The sequence below is a fragment of the Centroberyx affinis genome, unplaced genomic scaffold (genome assembly GCF_046629955.1).
Source record: "Centroberyx affinis isolate AG114_WGS23_722 - 3 ecotype Tasmania unplaced genomic scaffold, CSIRO-AGI_Caff_v1 ptg000309l_1, whole genome shotgun sequence".
Taxonomy (NCBI): domain Eukaryota; kingdom Metazoa; phylum Chordata; class Actinopteri; order Beryciformes; family Berycidae; genus Centroberyx; species Centroberyx affinis.
The window spans coordinates 546,260-559,845 of record NW_027278986.1 but is presented as its reverse complement, the minus strand read 5'-3'; the positions used below and the strand labels follow the sequence as shown (position 1 = coordinate 559,845).

The window sequence follows — 13,586 nt, the reverse complement described above, 5'->3', positions numbered from 1 at the left end:
CTGAGGTGAACAGTAGCCTATTTTCTAGTGGTATCGACCATCTGAAAGCTGAGTGAACAGTATTTTCTAGTATTTTCAACTAGGAAACTCATAGCTGCCATTTTTCCCTCATGACATAAATATAGCATGAGGTCTGCGATTTAAAGTCCCTCAGGTTGTATAGACAGTAGGCAAACCTTTGGTCATTGCAGATGGGAAATATTTCCTGCAACAGGCAACAAAGTGAGACCAGGGTTCAATAAATGTTTCCTGGCAGCAAGATGTTTCTGTGGGATTACACTAGTAATGTTGTTGTCCATCAGAATTGCCTGATATGCCACTCAAGTTAATGCAGCTAATGTTAGTCCTGACTGTCTCCTACAGTATTTTGTAGGGTTAAAGTGAGAAATATTAGGCTAACATTTTTGATAATTTGTTTATTGTAATTAATTATCCTCATATATAATTTCATAGATTGTAATGAAGTTGCAAGGTATATTTCCTTGAATTTTCTTCAAGCAAAAAATAATGTTGAACAAATAAAGGTTTAGCCTATCTGTGATGTAGGCCTACGTTTAAGTCAAAGTCAACAATGAGAAAATATTAGTAAAGATATTTATTTAGGCTCCACCATCCATGAACAGTAAACCTATTGTCTATTTATTGTCGTGTTGAACAGCAGGTCCTGTCTATCCATTCTACATCATAAAATCTATGGCCAGTCCTGTCCAGCCCACATGCTGCCTTCAGAGTCCCCCGTAAACATCAGTGTCCGAGTTGGAACGTCGTAAATATGGATTGTCACTGCATTCAAGTGCTTTTTAGTGGGAAATAATAACAACATGGACCCAGTAAAAGTAGATATTGGTGTTTTTCAAGTCAAACAAGCACCTCTATAAGCATAAATCAATTACATTTTCAGAAAATCATTAATTTATGTATTTTTCTTAAAAAAAATAAAAAAATAAAATCGTATAACTTGCATCATCATCACTTGCTTGACTACTAAGTATTAAGTATTGTATGAATTTCATATTATAAAGATCTATTTCAGTCTAAGAAGATGGTAAACTATTCCGCAGTCACTATTTCCGAGTTTTCATGTGGTTATCCCAGTCCTGCTTACCACTTTGTTAGTACGTTTCATGTGCGTTTAAATCATAACTGCCATATTTCTGACAGCCCCTGAAAGCAGCATCGCACAGCTTATTTAGCTGCTGCTTGTCCAGGATGACTGAATGGATCAAACAGACTGGGCTGCTTACTCAACGTGTTCGCTGTTTTTTGTTGTTAATGAACCATTTGAAGCCGTAGATAAAGCTCTATTTTACCGACTAGTAATAAAATGTAAACCACGGATTCTTATTTGAACCGTGGCGCGCCTCGTATGAGCATCTTGAGCGCGTCACCGTCACTCTCATCATTCGAAACGCTCGTGCCCGATGCGGATGCGTGCAATGGTACGGTAACGCGCCCCGCGGTCTCTGCTCGCCGTCTTCTCTCTCACTGGATCCGAAAAATAAACTGGAAGCACACAGTGATGAATGGATTTAACGTGTAACAATCCTCACTCTATTTTATTTGGATTTAAAGCGTCGCGTTTGGTTACTGTGGGTGAAAATGGCGACTGGAGCAGGCTGGCAGCCTCCTTACACCACCTCCACCAGCAACACCAAATATACCCCCTCTTCAACATCCACTATGTTTTATGAGGGGAGTTTAACGCTGGAATACACTCAAGACCTGCATCTGAAGATGAGCAAGAAGATTGCGCAACTGACCAAGGTCTGTTGATGTTGATGCTGATGTAGGACGTAATGAGCAATTTAGAGCAGGTCGGAATGTAGATGGAATGGTGCTGTAGAGCAGATCGGGTTGATGCTGATGTGGAATGTAGTGGTAATTTTGAGAATGTCAGGATGTCGATGAAGTGTGTTTTCGAGCATGCTGGTGATGAAGGAAGTAGTAGGATTTTAGAGTAGGGTGGGATTATACTGATGTGTTATGTTAGAGTAAATTGGGATGTGGATGTAGTTGTATTTTAAAACAGGTTGTGATGATACTGATGTAGGTTGTTGCTGTATTGTAGAGCAGGTTGGGTGGGATTATGCCCATGTAGGATGCAGTGGTATTTTAGAGCAGCTCGGGATGATGCTGATGTGGGATGCAGTGGTATTTTGGAGCAGGTTGGGATGATGCAGGATGGAGTGGTATTACAGACTGGGATGATGCTCGTACAGCATGTAGTTTTATTTTAGAGTAGGTTGTGTTGATAATGTAGGATGTTGTGGTATTGTAGAGTGGGACGAAGCTGATGTAGGATAAAGTTTTAGTTTAGATCAGTTTGCGTTGATGATGCTGTAGGATGTTGTGGTATTATAAGGTGGGATAAAGCTGATGTAGGATAAAGTTTTAGTTTAGAGCAGGTTGCATTGATGATGATGTAGGATGTTGTGGTATTATAGGGTGGGATAAAGCTGATGTAGGATAAAGTTTTAGTTTAGAGCAGGTTGCATTGATGATGATGTAGGATGTTGTGGTATTATAGGGTGGGATAAAGCTGATGTAGGCTAGGTTGGGTTGATGCTGATATAGCTTGTAGTTTTATTTTAGAGCAAGTTGGAATGATGATGTAGGTTGTGGTATTACAGGGTGGGATGATGCTGATGTAGGATGTAGCTTTATTTTGGAGCAGGTTTGGATGATGCTGATCTAGGATGTAGCTTTGTTTTGGAGCAGGTGGGAATGATGCTGATGTAGAATATAGTGGTATTTTAGAATAGGTTGGCATGAAGCTGATGCAGGATGTAGTTTTATTATAGAGCATATAGGGGTGATGCTGGTGTAGGATGTGGTGGAATTTTAGACCATGTCAGGATGTGGATGGTGTCTTATATTAGAGCAGGCTGGGATGCTGCTGATGTAGGATGTAATGGGATTTTCAAGCAGGTTGGGATGATGCTGATGTAGGATGTAGTTTTATCTCAGAGCTGGTTGGGATGATGATGGTGTGGGATGTGGTGGTATTAGGATGATGCTGATGTGGATGTATTGGCATTTTAGAGCAGGTTGGTGGATGTCCTGCATCCTTATCAGGCTTTCTGATGCTGAAGCTGGCTAATAGGCTAGTGGCATTTTTGAGGAGGTACGTTCACTGTGGATAGGTATTACCAGGCTACATTGTAATAGTAGCAAATTGGTAGAAGAAAATTAGACTTTAGAGTTGTTTATATCCTACTGTGATCCCACCATTCTGTCTATTTCAATAGCAATTGCTTGGTCATAAACTCTATCTAGACAAAGAGGTGACTACACTGTATTTCATTAGTGACTAGGGTGATAGGTGGGTGTTCTCTGCAGAGGAAGAGGTTGGTATACTCGGCAAGGCTGTGAATTTACCCTCAACCACACCAGTGTTTATCCTGTGTGTGTTTTCTGCCGTCAGAGGGCTGCTATTGCCGCCCAAGGGCTGAAGGAAGTTATGTAACCTTGGAGAGATGCAGGGGTTTGGCAGTGCTGCTTCTTTGTAGTCTACCTGAAACAGTACAGTATCATCCTTGTAGCATTCTATGTCCTTCAATAGAGCCAGAATCAAATTTAATTGGCAGCTACATTTACATGTTCGAGGAATTTGCCTCAGCGAAGCGGTGAACAAAATATAAATACAGCAATTTAGACAACCATGCTGTAAATGGTGAGAGACTAGTAGAAGTAGAAGACAGCAGATTTGACATAATATACATGGATGACACAGTCCACAAACTGAATTTACACACACAGATAGAGTGTAGAATAGCATAGGCTTTGCAAATATAACATATATAATATACATATAGATGTAGAAGATGGATATTCTGCATAACAGGATTATAATACAGTGTTCCCAGTGTTTCTTACTGGGTCCCAGGTTATTTGCATTTGTGGAAGAATTGGCTGGATACGGGACAGGGGAATCAAGTTGCACAAACAACGCATTTAGCACTTGAAATACATTGTTTTATTGGTTTTCGGAATCTGTTTGGGCCAACACAGATGTGTTATCTGTATGTATGGGGAAACACCGAACTGAAACTGAGTACAATGTAGTCTATTGCAGAGTTCTATCTGTAATTTTAATTATGAGTTGGAAACTAAAATGTTTCATGGGCTTGTTTCTGTAGGGTCCCCATATTGAAAGCGTACCAGTATGTTTTAATGAGCCTGGGTCTCAGGGTGAGAGACTGAATTAGTAAAATTTAGATGAAGAAGTTGTAGTCTGGTCTTTGAAACCATTGAAATGCCATTCAGTAGTCGCAGTGGCATAATATACAAGAATGGGATTCCTCAAGTTTTTTTTTTCTTCTAGGAATTGTGTTCTGTAACTAGATGTTCTTGCTTTTAAAAATTGAAAGCGTTATGATTGATTTATGCCTCTGTGCTTTGCTGGTGTAAATGGGTCTGCACTGGGCTACACAGAGGGGGATAAGATAAGATGGCACTTTATTAATCCCCTTGGGGAAATTCAGGAATTCAGGGATTCAGGGATGTGGGTATATGTAGGCTGCGGAGCCTACTGCTTGATAGTTCTCTGTGACGTTATTGTGATGAATGCATTCACAAACTGTAATGAAAACGTATACAGTAACTAAGGTTAGATCAATATATTGATTTGCTGATATATCAGGCTGACATTTTAATAAGTATGGGACAGTGGCCAGTCATGTGGTCCACCTCTGATATGATGGAGGTTTCTCCCTCCCTGACCACAGCAGTCTGGAAAACCTGACATGACATTGTATTTAATTTTGCATATTTTATTTTCTCATTTATATTGTTTTTGTAAATTAATTCTTCATTTCAAGGCTGTAATGTATCCCGGAGTTTCTCCTACCATTGGACAGGTGTGGTGGGCCAATCAAAAGTTGTAGAGAACTGGGAAGCTTTGAATGGCTGTAATTAACTTCTTGTCCATTTTGCACCTGCCAGGCGGAACTGTTGTCATGAAACAAACTCACATTGGTTGGAAAATAAGAAAGTGCTGAATCTGATGCCATGGCCAACTCTTCTCGGCTGACAACCTTGTTCACCAACGACACATCGATTGAGTTCCCCTGGTCGCTCAGCTCTATTGGAAATTAATGGACTTCCTGTGACCTGTTGATCATGTTGCGAATGCATGGTTATGGTTCTAGTGCAGGATTCAGGAATAAAAGCAATTCCTATAGGACGAAGAATTTATGATACTGAAAACAACAACTCTTAACAGTGGGTCTTTGCTTAATATCTGTTTCTTGTGTGTCCATTAGGGCATGAAAGCATTTGGTCACCCAGCCACAGTGGCTAATAATTTAAGAGAAAACATTGTTTGAACACAGGTTGGCTACATGCCAATGTGTCTACATGCCAAAGAATAATTGATAGCCTAGGAGTTTGACTTAGTAGTGCAAACTAGGTTAATAGGTTAGTAGTCTAACAGTTTGCATTTTGTTAGTCTGCACAATAGCCTGCAAATTAAGTTTTAAAATTATTTTGAAAACCAATTTCTCAAAACGGATCTGATCACTTTGATTCATTTATAATTGGACCTGAGCTTGTTTTCCAGAAAAAAACAGTCTATTTATAAAGTCAGAATTATATGATTAAATCCTTAATGGGTTTATGGGCTCTGCATTAAGGGGTTTTCTAATATAATCTAATGTAATCAGTAGGGAGTAGGGCTGAGGAACCAGTTCCAATGTTTCCAGGCCTGACAAAAGACGTTTGCCTCACCGACACCCGGTTTTTATCCTGCTCTTTTTCTGAATAGAACAAAACGCACTGTTTGTACCTCACTATCAAAGAGCCTCACTCTCTGTTCTTACCTTGTCTGCTGTGTTTGAAACTGTGATTTTGTGATGTTGTGTAGCGATGCTCGGGGAGGAAAGCTGTTCACTTTCCTAGTAGCAGCAGAGCAGCATGGCAATGTTAGAAAGAACAGATCCAAAGTGTTGCTAAACTACGATTAGGAGGGCACACTAGACAAGTGACTACAGAAACTTTGTACGGAAACTTTGACAAGTGTCTGGTGAGGGAAAATAATGGAGCTCAAATGTCAAGGGATCCCATCAAGACTGCTTCTGAGGATAAAAGACCTTCATTAATCCTTTAATTAGTGAATGTGATGGTAATCCTATGAAAAGGAGAGCGGAGAAACAGAATCATTCTCTCCGACATCAGAGTTTTGTTAGCGCCAAAGGCTGTTGCTCCATTCAAAACACTGCAATGACGCACAGGCTACTAACCTTTTAATAAGGCTGATTTATGCTAGTTCCAAGTGAACTGACTATGAATGGGAGACTGACTTTGTGGACGTCTTCATATCCATGTGAGCTTTAGGCCACTCTCTTGTAGAAGCTGTACTGAACTAGAAAAAATCCCCTCAGCCCCACAAAATCCCATAGGTGCCTTATAGTTATAGTAAATCAGGTTGATATTGGCCTTTTGTAAAATTCAGATATTGGCCAAACAGTCATCCACCTCTGATTAATACTACACTGGTTGTCTATGGGAAGACCCATAGACCCATTAAACTGGATTGATTCTAATGAGACCTTTTGATCAGATTCCACGCAAGTAGGCTACGCATGATTATTATCATTATGAATATTGGGTTTCAATGGAGAGTTTTAGTGTCCCATGATGGTCTAGATGCTGTTTTAGAGGCTTTTTCACCCTGACAAGAATACAATTATGGGGGGAAAAAATCGGAACAGCCTAGATGACACCTCAGGTTAATACTTTAGTTCTCTGGTTTCAGACAGCAAAATAACTAATGTGATTTCTCAATGATAATCCTGGGACCTCTTTTAACCTTCCTGCGTCCCATGCTGCCGATCCTGCAAGCACTGGCTGTTTCTTGATCAGTAGGGCCTCGCTTTTATGCCTCTTTGCCCTGTGTGGGTAGATTTTCATTAAAACCGTGCCCATGGTACAGCTCTTGGGACCAGGAACACAGATACTTGTGTTTTTTATTGAAAACATAATTTACTGGTGCCTAGAAGTTGCAGAAGGTTGATGAAAACATCTCGTCTTCCCTGTGTAGGACCCTTTAGGTCGACTGGAATTTTTACTGGCACAAAATGACTATCTATGGGGGGTTGTTTATCAATACCAATGATTCAACTATAGGGACGGGACAATATATCGAAATTCAATATATCACAATACAAAAATGTCAAAAATATATGTATCATGGGGCATAAAAGATAATCACGATATTAGCTCCATTTTATTCTGCTGTAGTAATCATAAATGAGACGGCTTGACCATCACAGTTTCACAAGCTCTCCATCCAAATTATATTATTTTCACTATTCACTTATTTTCACTTTGTAATGACATTTTTATATTGTTGTTTACATTCTAGAGTAATGAGAGAATGCACGGTCGTACTTTGTTGTCATTTAACTTATATTTATTGCACCGTATCGTAGTTGTATCGAATTGTGAACCCCATATCGCGTATAGAATCATATCATGACATAAGCATATTGTCCCATCCCTAGTCAACGATTACTTGGCCAGCTGCTGAGATTTCTGGCCTTCAAAACTCACTTTCCGGCCTGTACTCCACCCCCTCTACTGTGAAAATATGAGTTTGCTGTTTATGTCAAGTACAGGCCACATAACTCAAGGGGACAGGAGAAAGTGCAGGAGCTGTACAAGAGACTTGTGTAGAAGGAGAAAAGTTCTAACAATGTTGTTGCAATTCCTACTGGTGGCGATAGGGGGCGATAAAGATTATACATTACTTAATGCCCCCTTTAAACAGAGAAGTGGTCTGAATGACTGTAACTGTAGTAGCTGCAGGATGTTGTATGTGCCTCAGGGGTTGGTTTGGTTGGAGCCTCAGGGCGGAAAACCTCCCAGTGAAACTCGCAGTAGGACAGAAGAAGAAGCAGATGTGGCCGTTCACGCTCTCTTCTTCCTTTTTTTTAACCTGTTTTATCCGGGGATGATTCGCTCGGTATGCTCTTTTTCCGCATCGCTCTGCTTCACATTCATATAGTCCCACATATTCCCACTGGGAGCTGTCCAGGACAGCCACAGTCTACTCTTTGCCACTATTTCCACATCTTTATATAATATTCAACATTTTCGGACCCATATATCAGTTTATAAACTGAAGTGTTTACACATGGACAGAATGAGAGAGATGTTCTCTATCTCCTTTACTGTAGCTCTCTCTTTGCCCCCGCAACACACACACACACACACACACACACACACACACGCACACACACTCTGGTGTCTCAGCCTCTGTTCATGGCCGAGTCTTAATCACGCTGGTTAATCTGATTACGTAACAGTCAGTTTCACTGCTGATCAATCTATACTTGCTTAATGAGATCAGACGCACTGCTACACACACACACACACACACACACACACACACACACACACACACACATATGGAGGCAAACGTGCAAGCACACAAACACACACATAAATGGAAATAGATAAACTGCTTGGTGATTTAAACAGAAAAAAACAGCTACTACAGTCAACAGGCAAAGCAGCTGTTATTACAATAAAATGTCACTACAATAAAATCTCACTACTGCCCTTATGGAGGGGTATTTTGGTGAAAAAATTGTAAGAAAAACAGGCAAACCAATTGTAAAAGTTGGAATTTTAGTGGAATATGTGCTGCTTAGTGGATTATATGTATGGCAGAGTGGCTCCTAAAGGAACCCCTATACCGTTATGTAAACATATGGGTCTCTATTTCTGTGATGGCGCATGGTGAAGTGGCATTTTTGTCAGGCACACACACTGGTTTTTCCTCACCTGTGCCAGTTTGGTGTTTTGTTGACTCGCCGCGAATCGTGTCAGTAGCGATCACACAGTGCATTGCAATTTTGGTGTCAAGGATGTTGGCCAATTTGACTTTGATATAGGCCTTAATCTCTCAAGCAGGAAAAAATATGTTTTTTCATTTTTCATTCTCCACTGAAGAAACAGGGAAAGATTGGTTGTCAGTTTTACAAAATCATAATATGTTCTATCTAGAAATTGTTTGTACTCTTTACGCTATGCCATCAATTACAATTAATTCAATCCAAAGCAAATCATTTGTGTTGATTAAACACATTTCAGTTATATGGAACAAATGTACACAACTCTTTTAAGTAAATCATAAGACCTTTTTTTTCAATGAATTGTCATCCAACATGGAACTGTCAGTATGCGCCATGATGCACAGTGGGGATTGTGGAGGCAGCCGCATCCTCTATAGACATCAGGGACTAGCTGGTGGATACACTGGATCAAGGATCAGCGCAACAGATGTCAACCAAATGTGTTATCTCCTCCCACACTAAATTAACATCATCTGCCCTCAGCAGTTAATTTGAGGTGCAGTGTACTCGCTCCTGGGGTGCTTGGACTGTTCTCTTCCATCACCTGTCAGAGGGAAAGAAAAGAGGTGATTTGATTGGTCATGACTGAAGCCAGGCCCACCACATCACTCTAATGTACCACCACTACCACCATGTATACTTATACATGTTAGAAACAACACATATGATACCTTAGGAGGTCATGGTGGACAGATATTTTACATTTCAAAACGTCCAAAGCCACTTTTGAACTGGTATGCAATGAAACTGAAGCATTCATTGCGCTGATCACGGCAAGCCTAAATAATTATTTATTCAACAAATGCATTTCCATCACTATTTATTGCATTATTTCTTTATCAAAAAAATATTTTCCATTTCAGGTGAGCATAAAAACGTTTTTATGCCATTGAGGAAATTTTATTTGAATTTTGCCATTTACATTGAGCTTATCTAATTCGATATGTCATGATTTGCAACATATATTTAGATGGAAATATAGATATATATAGACAAAGCCACAGACAAACAGGAATGTGCGGTATGTTTATTCCTTTATTCCTATATCTCCAGAGAGAGATGAGAAAGAGAGATGAAGATCAACAGAGAGAGAAAGAGGGGTGGAGGAGAGAGAAGGAGAGGGGAGAAAAAGAAGACAAAAGGATGAAAGCAAGGGGAGAGGGAGAGGAGAGAGATGAAAGCACCAGGCGCACTAACGTCATTAAAATAATAATGTATAATTGAAGGAATGTTTCCATGGCTGACTTACTGCTGGGAATTAGAGTCTCACACTCAAGAAGATGAGCAGGCTAAAAACTACCTTGCTGTGAAATCCTGTCATCTGAAAAGCCTTACATGCTGTTGTGGTACCGGCAGTAATGTAGTGGTAAATTAAAAAGTGGGCAAACTATAAAGTCAGTGATCATTATAAGTCAAACAAACTCCAATGTCAGCAAAAATAATTGTATTTGATACTATTACTACTTATGAATGAATGCCATAAAGAGTTATTTCAGGCCTAAAAAGGTGGTTCAACTCTATTCTGCAAATATAAAGTTGGGTAAATTGAAAACGAATTGAAAGTGTGATGTCCTTTGCACCGCCACAATTATTTCTAGGCTCTGTCAGACCGCAGGAAAAGCACAGCTCATAAAATAATTTGTATGGCGCACACTGAAAAACCCATAGACCCACTTGTCTAAGGTTATAATATTTAATGGGCAACTAGGGATGGGACGATATATCGAAATTCAATATATCGCGAATCGCGATACAAAAATGTGATGATACGTGTCGTGGGGCAGAAAAATTAATCGTGATATTAGCTCCATTTTATTCTGCTGTAGTAATCACAAATGAGATGGCTTGACCATCACAGTTTCACAAGCTGTCCATCCAAATTATATTATCTGCACTTTGTTCAAAATTGCAAATTGTTCTTCGCAAGCCAATGGCTTTACCAGAAAAATTTATGGCTTAGAAATAAACAGAATTCTGCGCAGTCAGACTGTGTTGTCGCCGAGCTTTTATTTATTACATTATATCGTGGTTGTATTGAATGGTGAACCCCCATATCGCGTATATAATCGTATTGTGTGTATGGTAAGTATTTTTACAATGTTAGTAGACAGCAACTAAATGGAACAAAATGTGAAGCAGCTGGTTCTGATGCCAACAGTGCTTGCAATTCAGCTGACCTTGACTGAATATTAACTTCACAGTAGGGGCTTCAATTCACTGAAGCCTCAGTTACTTCAAAGCCGCTGCATCTGCCTGTATATCATTTAGCACCAATACTTCCAAAAACCTTCCTATATCCACTAAATTTCTGGGGACAAGTTGAGCAGTGACTGATGACTGACGAGATATTATTATTTGGACAGTGTGATAAATTATAAGACCTATATGTCACCATCATATTAGAGGGAACATTGCTCCTGAATGCTCCTCACCAACACCTGATATCCTCACTAAGGTACATTGGTATTGAAAAAGTAAAATACCCCAAAAAGAAGTGGTGATCTTGATAAGGCGTTGTTGAAACAGAAGCATTTTGAATCTCATATTTAAAGAGTAACTAAACCCCAAACCTGCTGGCTTGAATGTTGATGTTATGAAGTTTCCCATGTTTTTTTTGCAATTGACTGTATGCTATGCAGTGGTTCATCAGTATCTGTAATTGTAGACATGTATATATATATTTTTTAATAATATTTGATGGTTATTTATGGCTATTTAAACTGTTTCATACTGATGCAAACGCATATCAACTCTGGTGCGATAGTTATAGTAATTGTATGCTGGTAATGGACAAATTGAGTCTTGCATTTACCTATGCTTTTTTCCCCTACTGCAATAGGCTATTGTTGAAGTAATTTGTACTGGATTGAGACTTAATTTGTACTAGATTGAAGTTCAGAAGAATGAGAGACAGTTAAGTAAAACATAAAGACAGTTTAGGAAAAAAGAGACAATTCAGACATGCAGTTCAAAAGAACAAGAGACAGTGCCAGTTCAGGGAAAATGATAGACCAAAAAACAGACAAAGACAGACAGTTCAGATAAACACAAAAAAACAGGTGAAAACAAAGACTTAAAGATAAAAGAGAGACTGTACAGAAGAATGAGTGACAGTTCTGAAAAATGAGTGACAATTCAGAAGAATGAGAGCTAGGTAAGAAAAAAATGACGGATAGTTCAGACTGACAGATTAAAACTGAGGGACAGTACAAGACAGCGGTAAAGAATAACTATAAGAAAGCAAAACACAATAAGAAAAGACAGGGCAGCAAAAATTCTGTTACATTTTAGCATAGTAACATGCAATAATTTAATAAGGTAACTACTGTATATCCAGAACTTTTGAATGCGAGTAATAATATCTTTAATCAGAGTGGAAAACCTATTTCTCCTCTTGTCTTCTGGTGTTTCTATGATATTGGTTTTGTTCCATTCTGGATGCAGAACTTCACAACATTCTTCATTTGAGAAATATCGATTGCACCATTTCAGCAAAATCAATTACTCAGTTTGAATGGACTCAGTTAATAAAAATTCTCTCCTCCTCCTCCTGCTCTCTAATCCTCTTCTTCTCTCTAGGTAATTTATGCTCTCAATACCAAGAATGATGAGCATGAAGAAGAAATTGAGTCTCTGAAAGAAGCCCACGAGGATGAGGTATGAACACCAGAAACCACCACGCACTTCTCATACCGCAATATTATCTGTTATTATTCTGTAACTTGTTTCAATGGAGAGATGGTGAATTTTAGTGTCCCACTGTCTAAAGGATGTTTGAGAATTTCTTTAGTATTGGTTTCAGTGGAGTGTTTTAGCGTCTAAATGCCATTCATTTCATTGGTACTGGTTTCAATAGAGAGTTTTAGTGTCCCTTGATCTAAATGCTGTTATTTCATTAGCATTGGTTTTAAAGAAGAGTTTTAGTGTCCCATGGTCTAAATGTTGTTTCAGAGAAAATATTTAAGAATAGTTTCAATTAGGGTTGCAAAGGGGTGGAAAATTTCCGGTAAATTTCCGGAACGTTTCCGGTAAATTTCCATGGGAAGTTAAGCTGGGGAATTTTGGAAATATTCCAAATTGGAAACTTTCCATGGGAATTATGGGAATTTATGGGAATTTATGGGAATTAATGGGAATTAACTGGGAATTGAGGGTAATTTAATGGAAAGGTATCATATCCAAGCATAAATATTTGTTTTGTTATAAGCAGACATCCATCCAAAATAATACAATTAAAACAGATTTATTTGTAAGTAGAACTTTATCAAGTGTTAAATATTTTATTGAACAATCAATTCTTTCATTGAAGAACAAAAACATGAATGTTGAGTTAAATATTACTCATCCCCCCGACCCAACCCATTCAAAAATTAACAAAAATGCACAGGAATGCACAGTGCATGTAGGGGGCGTGGTCTCAATAGCCCTGCAGTAAGCAGTGTGCTATGTGTGCATGTGATTGAGGAATAGCATAGATATTCAACTGTACTTGCATGATATCTGGTTGTTTTAGTCAGGATTATGCTAAAATATATTTTCCCCAACTATATTTAAGTTTCCTATTAAGAGCATACCTTCAATTTAGTAAATTCCTGGTTTATTCCCGTTTATTCCCATAAATTCCTGTTAATTCCCATAAATTCCTGTTAATTCCCATGGAAAGTTTCCAACTTTGAAAATTCCCGGAATTTTGCAACCCTAGTTTCAATAGAGTTTTGGTGGTCTGTG

General features: G+C 38.8%; 1 protein-coding gene across 1 annotated transcript in view; it reads left to right on the top strand.

Moving 5' to 3' along the window:
* Nucleotides 1-1,599: 1,599 nt before the first annotated feature.
* Nucleotides 1,600-13,586, top strand: part of fam184aa (family with sequence similarity 184 member Aa) — a 94,854-nt gene continuing 82,867 nt past the window's right edge. Inside the window, exons 1-2 of the mRNA XM_071515120.1 lie at nucleotides 1,600-1,764; nucleotides 12,438-12,515. Of these exons, the coding sequence (XP_071371221.1) occupies nucleotides 1,600-1,764; nucleotides 12,438-12,515 (243 nt within the window). The remainder of the gene's footprint in view (nucleotides 1,765-12,437; nucleotides 12,516-13,586) is intronic.